Here is a 7,271-nt window from a genome sequence, read left to right on the forward strand (position 1 = left end):
CAATCTGGAAATCATACTTCTATGAGTTGTGGCTGCTCCCTTTGATCAGGATGAGGTTCCTTACCTCCATGAGATGTTCTGGAAGGAAGTGAGTAGGACTCACCATGTCACCAGGCCTAAGTGGCACAGTCTAAGGCCTAACAGGAACAGTGCCCTCTGTAGCCCCCTTCTTTCTGGGAGGGATCCTTCGCTGTCAGTCAGTGCCATCAGTTGATTCCTGTTAGGAACTGGGTACCCTTCCTCAGCTGATAGAGGCTTCCTCCATTAGTCCAAGGACTTAAATGCCCTGAAGCCATTCTCCTTCAGGAAATAAGGGATACACTTACTCTGAAAGCCCTGCCTCTTCCCTCCCAGGGCCCATTACATTTGCAGGACTTTCTAAGAATTTATCTATAATGGGGTAGTTGGTTGACACACTCCTCATACAGGACTGTGCAAATGTCATGCCTGGGATTTCCACTCTCTGATGAAGAGACCGCCTATAAACCAAGGTCCACATCTCCTTGAAACCCTCCAGTCAGAAGTCAGGGGGCGCTTGAGCTGGCCAGCACTTACCTATGCTTCCCAGGGCTAACTGGAGAGGAGGGACTTAGTGTAGCCCTGTCAGCTGGGGTTGAGGGGCTTCCATATCCACACCCTGGGTCTTCAATTTGACTCTGCACCCTTCCTGGGACTTTATTCTCTGCTGATCTGAGGCTGAGGACTCTGCTGATTCCCAATGTCCCCACCTTCCCGGGACCTGAGTTGAAAATGTTAGCCACAGCAGCCTGGATTTTTCTGGACTTCATGGGATTGCCAATGAGGACAGGTCTTTACAAGTTGCTACTGTTGTGGCTGGGTCTTTCTATCACCCTCATTCAGGTTTATCACCATCATTTCTGAGAGATTGACCCTCTCTCCTATGCAACCTCAGAACTCTGCCCCAAGACCAAGTTTCTGAGAAGCCTGAAAAATAAGCAAGGCATGCTTGGCCTAACAGTTCTGAGATCCTGTGTCTGAGAGCAGACGGGAGTGCTATCCCAGTGACCCCCACCCCATATTCTGGGGTGTTGCTCTCCTCAATCCTCCTACATGGGGTCCTCATCTTGCTGTGTCTTGGATTAAAGGCTTCTGGGGAAATTCCACATCTCTGCAAACTCTTGAGCCGTGTTTGCTCTGCAGTGCTACAGAGAATGAATGGGTCCCTGTCCCAGGAGTGATGGGAGATGGACAAGCTATAGCCCAAGGAGTCCCAGGAGAGGTGATAGCCCATCAGGGAAAAAAAAAAAAGTACATCTATCTATCTCATCAGCCAGGTGAAGGTTCTCATGGCATTTCTGTTCTGATAGATTTACTTTCTATAGGCAAGAGACTATAAGCATGATATGGAGAGCCCTTGGTCTTCAGAGGTTATCTAACATGGCCAACGTACATGCTTATACTGGCACAGAATATTGTCTCTTTCATTCATCTGTGAGTAATGAATAAGGTATATGTATTTTTTGTTAAATATATTTGGTATTCTTACTGCTCTGGCTACACATTCCAATCCAGTAGCTTGAGCACAAGGGCATTCTTTTTTTATCACCTAGGACAAATTTTGAAGTGCTGAGAAAAACACTGAAATAAAAGATACAGGGTGGGGACTTTCCTGGTGGTCCAGTGGCTAGCACCCCAGGCTCCCGATGCAGGGGGCCCAGGTTCAATCCCTTGTCAGGGAAGTAAATCCCATGTGCCGCAAATAAGATTCAGCACAGCCAAATAAATAAAAAGTAACTAAATAAGGAAAAGGAAATGAAATGTCAAAAGTACTTGTTTAAAAAAAAAAAAACAAGGGTATGTCTCAGGGTGGGGAGAGAAGAATAGTATGAGTCCTAAAGTTAGTTTAGGGCAGGAGTCTAGTCCCAGCTCTGTCAATTACCAGCCTTAAGTATTTCGGCACAAAACCAAACTCTAACTCTATAAGCCTCAAGCTCTCCACTGTGAAGTGAGTTTGATAAGCTCTGTCTGGTAGGACTGGTGGAATATATGTATTTATGGAAAGCATCGGACACGGCACCTGTATCTATTGAGACATTAGGGGCAATGGCAGTTATTACTATGATTATCTTGACCTCAGATGTTACATCAGCTGGTTTTTTTTTTTTTTTGGCATCTAAGAGATGTCAGCGACTATGCAGTGTTCTAACTGATAAAAAATAAAAAAAGATCCAACCTCCCCAATCAGCCAAACTTCTGCTTAGCAATGAAACCAAAGTAATATGTTCTTGCCACCCCCTCTTTACCTTGCTTCTTTCTTGTTCTTTGTGATTTAGAGAGTAACTCAGCCTCTTCCAAATAATGACAGCTTCTCTGAGAAACTATAACTGCATGGGCAGAGGCATGCACTGCTTATTTTTTTTTTGACTAAACATTGCCAGTACAAGCATGGAGTTTTCTTAAGAGCAGATGCTCAATTAATTTTTGTTTAAAAGAAGAACCACGTATAAATCATTTGCTGTAATTTATATTCTCAAACATTCTTGAAAAATATAATCCAATCAAAGTATATATCTTTTACATTTACATAGAGGGAAACTAAACAGAGAGTAAAGCAAGCCAAAAATTGACAAACTTTCAGCTATCTCTCTATGCATCTATATTCTGAGCCTCTCTTAGTGCGGTGTCTTGCACATTTCTATGGATATTCTTATCCTAAAGTGTAGTTATTCTCATCTTGGATCACAAAAGTGATTTGAGGATTTCCAATATGTATTTCAAAAAACAAAACTCTTAATCCTAAATCTGACAAACAGCAAATAGCATGAGACACATTTAATTCGAGTACTTCTATCATGAACCTAAAATAAACTTGTTGTAAAAAGTAACAATTGAAAATTGAGGAATAAAAAGTCAACAAGTTATTGATGCATATTAGGAACATAGGTTGACAGGCTTTTCCAACCACAAAGTGAAGAATGGGCTTCAGACCACACTAGGGGCCAGATGAGCGGCTGGATGTGGCCCTGGAGTGGGCACAGGTTGAGGCAGAAGTGCCAGCCCTGGCTGCAGCAGAAGTGCCATCCCTGGCCAAGGCAGAAGGGCCAGCCCAGGCTGAGGCAGAAGTGCCAGCCCTGGCCGAGGCAGAAGGGCCAGCCCTGGCCGAGGCAGACATATCAGGCCTGGCCAAGGCTGAAGTGACAGCCCTGGCTGCAGCAGAAGTGCCATCCCTGGCCAAGGCAGAAGGGCCAGCGCTGGCTGAGGCAGAAGGGCCGGTCCCGGTTGCAGCTCTGGCTCCGGTTCTCTCTGCCTCCTCTCTCAAAGCCTCCTCATAATGTGGCAGTAAGGCGTCGGGGACCAAATCATTGACCTTGGTCAAAAACTGCAGGACTTTCGTCTTGCTGTTTTCTGTGAGTGCTTTAGGACCCCACAGGAACTCATAGTGAGGGGGATCGCTGCCAGGCACCTGGTTGTATTCCAGGTACTCTTCCTGCACCAGATCTTCTGTGATGAGCTTCCTGGTGTCTCCAAAGATGAAGTGCATTCTTCCATCATAGATGCCCAGAATATTCAGGAACTTCCAGACCTCCTCCTCAGAGGCGCGATGGCCATTCAGGTAGATGACACCCAGCAGAGGCATCAGAAGACCATTCTTCATCAGCCCCCAGTCACTTCTCATAGACTCACTGTCACTGAGATCTAGGTTGCTCACCAGGGTATAGCAGTGACTGTTGGGCCTGACTTCCTTCAGCACCATGCCAAACACCATCTCCATCTGCTCAGAGGCCCTGCTGAGGATCTCAGGGAATTGCTCCCTGTACCTTTTGTGGATAACCTGCACCATTTCTGACCTCTTAATTAGCTCCCTCATCTTATACTGAAACAGCATGTACTGCACCAAATTCTCTGACTCCATGGTCAGAAGATCTGTGTGAGAGCTCTCAGCAGCAGCTGAGGCCCGGGAGGAATTTTCACCTTCCTGAACTTGGCCCTCGGCACCTACACCAGATCTCGAGCGTGTTGCACCACCTACACCAGATCTCGAGCGTGTTGCACCACCTACACAAGATCTCGAGCGTGCTGCGCCACCTACACCAGATCTCGAGCGTGCTGCGCCATCGACACCAGATCTCGAGCGTGCTGCGCCACCGACACCAGATCTTTTGCGTATAGCACCTGCAGCAGCACTGGTGGTGCCTTGGGCTCCCTGAGGCCCCGTGGCGGTGCCAGCAGCAGACGAACTTGAGGGAGTGCTCTCTGAATCAGGAGGGGAGGAGGTGGTCTCTTCTCCCCTAGGTGTGGTAGCCTGATCATGAAGACCCTGGGTCTCAGCCCGGGCCTGGCGACGTTTCTCACGAGCACAGTGCTTACTCTTCTGCCCACGAGGCATGGCAGCTGTAGTCAGGGACTGCAGGCAGGAGTCTGGGCCAACAGACAGGAGACTGCGGCACCTGGAGGATGGAGAATGAGGTGACATGAGCACCTTACAACAGGGAGATTCTACCTTAGCTTAATCAAAGGCCACCTCAGCAGGTGTCCTTGAGGACACTGCCCTAGGAACCCACAAGGCTCCTGTTTTCCTTCTCAGCCTGTCCCCTGAGAATCCCAGAGGAAGAACAGAGGCCTTAATATTCCTCTGCATCCTCTCAGCCCTGCTTTGGATTTACTGAGGTGACAGCAGGTGCTGGCAGTGGCGTCCTCTCAGCTCATCTCCAGTATTATCACATCAAGTCCTGGTGGAACCTGGGCACCTTTCCGTCTGCTACTCTGATGCAGACACTGTAGACTTCCACATGATCCAGAAGCAAGTGAAAGAATGCCTCAGTCCACCTCCCTCCCAGGGGATACCCAGTGCTGAGAGCTCAGTAGGGTATTTTCTATCCTGAGTTCACTGGGATCATCATTCATGGCCCTTACCTTGGCTCCTTAAAATTTTGGGCACTATTCTCCATTTCCTGACTGATGGCTGCACCTTCAGACTAGACATTTCCCCTCCCCTAGACTTGCTATAAAGCACTGAAGCAGATGTTCAACCTCACAGCCCATCCCTGAGATTTCCTGGGCTGAAATCCAAGGGTTGGGATGTACGCTCTGATTCCTCACTCAGGTTCCTCAATTGGGCTCCTGGTAGAGAAACTCTACTTTCTCCTGAACTGATGCCCGTCTGATAGTAAAAGCCAACCACACTGTGTTCCAACAGGAGGAAGTGAAGATGACCTCATCTTCCCAAACATGGTCCTCTAAGAATGGAAGCTGTTGCAGGCAGGTTGATGTTCCTGTGGTCCCACACAAGATCCCAATTCAAAGTCTAAAATATTTTTTTTTTTTTGCTTCTCTTTTCTTCTATATGTCTTTTTAAAAATAAATTTATTTATTTTTAACTGGAGGATAAAGCTTTACAATATTGTGTTATTTTCTGCCCCACATCAATATGAATCAGCCATAGGTATACTGTATATCCCCTCCCTCTCGAAACTCTCTCCCACCTCCCACCCCATCCCACCCCTCTTAAGCTGTCAGAGCACTGGCTTTGAGCTCCCTGAGTCATAAAACTAATTCCCACTGGTTATCCATTTTCCATATGGTAATGTGTACATTTTCAATGTTACTCTCTCAATCTGCCCCTCCCTCTCCTTCCCCCACTGTGTCCACAAGTGTGTTCTCTATGTTGGCTTCTCCAGGCTGCCCTGTAAACAGGTTCATCAGTACCATCTTTCTGGATTCCATATAAATGCATTAATATATGATATTGCCTTTCCTCTTTCTGACTTAATTCACTTTTCATAAAAAACTAGGAATAAAAGTACCACATAAGCCAACAATCCCACTACTGGGCATATATCCTGAGGAAACGGTAATGTAAAAAGACACTTGTACTCATGTTCACTGCAGCACTATTTACAATAGCCAGGACATAGAAGCAACCAAGGTCTACATTTGACTCATGACAGGGTCTAAGGTTTCTCTCTCTGCTGACCACTGCCCTCAGACCAAGACCCTTACTTCCCCATTAGCCTGCAGTGGGAACCGACATGTATCCTTGAGGTCTGCCAGAAATGACAACATGGAGGATGTGTCCGAATGACGTGGTGTGGAACATCCCCACAGCCCCCAAGGTTCTCACCATAACCCCTCGCAAATCTGAAACCCTCCCTTGCCAACCTGAGGCTGCCCCCTTTGACCTGGTCTGTCACTTCCCTGAAATGACCTGGGAAGTGTCTTGTCAAAACGCCAGATTCTCCCAGGCCTGAAAACAGGGCTGGCACTTTATGCGGCCCCATTTCTTATGGGAGGAGCCCCCATCCTCACTTAGTGTCACAGCCATGAATCTTGTTGGGGACGAGGTCCCTTGTTAAACTGGTTTTATTGTTAGAGCAAGGCTCTCACTTCCCCCAAACCACCTGCAGGGGGCACCAGAATCGGCCAGCTCTACCCGGGGCGTCCTAGAGCCCAGTATAGGGAAGTCGCTCAGTGTGGCCCCTTCGCAGTGTCGAACTCTGCTCCTCAGCCCTCAGGGCCCTCATCTAGGACCTAGACCTCCTCCAGGGGTAGAATCCCAGGCTACCCCCACAGACCAACGCCTTAGCCTGAGACACTCTAGACCACATTCAGACGATAGCTTTGAGGGGCCCACAAGAGCCATAACACAGGGGTGGGATGTGGATGGGTCACTTTTATTACTGGGAGGGTTGGGAAAGTCCCTTCAGCCACATTCAGGTTCTCACCTTGGTTCCAGACGACTCCTGGACACTAAGCCTCCGCCAAACGGTCGCTGCGGCTACCGGTGGAGCTTCTCGCCTTCGAAGCGGAAGTGGAGGGGAGCTGCGTACGGTCCTACGTGAGGTCGCCCGGGGTCAACGGCAAGGGCAGCGTGCTACGGGAACCCCGGTAGCTCAATATTCATCCGTCCCTGGCTTCTCTCTCAGGGTCTTCCGTGTGCAGTGTATCAGATCCTGGGACTCTTCCATCTATGAGCCTGAGTCCTCCAGCCCCCAAACAAAGCCCTCGCCTCCCTGAGTCCCTAGTGGGGGGAGTCAGGGCACTGCTCTGAGCATCTCTGCTTGTCAGGAGGGGCGCCACTCTGTGAGCCTCCCTCTTTGGGGGAGAGATCCTCTCATTAGTACTGATGGTCCTCACCTTAAGGCCTGTTATGGTCAAGATTACCCACTGTGCAGAACTGGGGTCTGATCTTGCCAGAGGAGGCCTTGCCCTCTCTGAGATCACACTGGTGGAATGAGGGGACCACTCACAAGTAGTGCTTCTGGATCTCTCAGGGCTAAGAATTTACTGAATTCTATTTGTCTCCCTCTGGT

At 48.5% G+C, this 7,271-nt stretch overlaps 1 protein-coding gene across 1 annotated transcript; it reads right to left on the reverse strand.

The window, feature by feature from the left end:
* Positions 1 to 2,486: 2,486 nt before the first annotated feature.
* Positions 2,487 to 6,767, reverse strand: LOC139180947 (melanoma-associated antigen B2-like). The gene is made up of 2 exons (XM_070783581.1): positions 6,684 to 6,767; positions 2,487 to 4,409 (listed from the first exon to the last, which is right to left on the reverse strand). The coding sequence occupies exon 2, from the start codon at positions 4,346 to 4,348 to the stop codon at positions 2,954 to 2,956; it is 1,395 nt and encodes a 464-aa protein (XP_070639682.1). The 5' UTR covers positions 4,349 to 4,409; positions 6,684 to 6,767; the 3' UTR covers positions 2,487 to 2,953.
* Positions 6,768 to 7,271: the final 504 nt, after the last annotated feature.

The sequence above is a fragment of the Bos indicus genome, chromosome X (genome assembly GCF_029378745.1).
Source record: "Bos indicus isolate NIAB-ARS_2022 breed Sahiwal x Tharparkar chromosome X, NIAB-ARS_B.indTharparkar_mat_pri_1.0, whole genome shotgun sequence".
Taxonomy (NCBI): Eukaryota; Metazoa; Chordata; class Mammalia; order Artiodactyla; family Bovidae; genus Bos; species Bos indicus.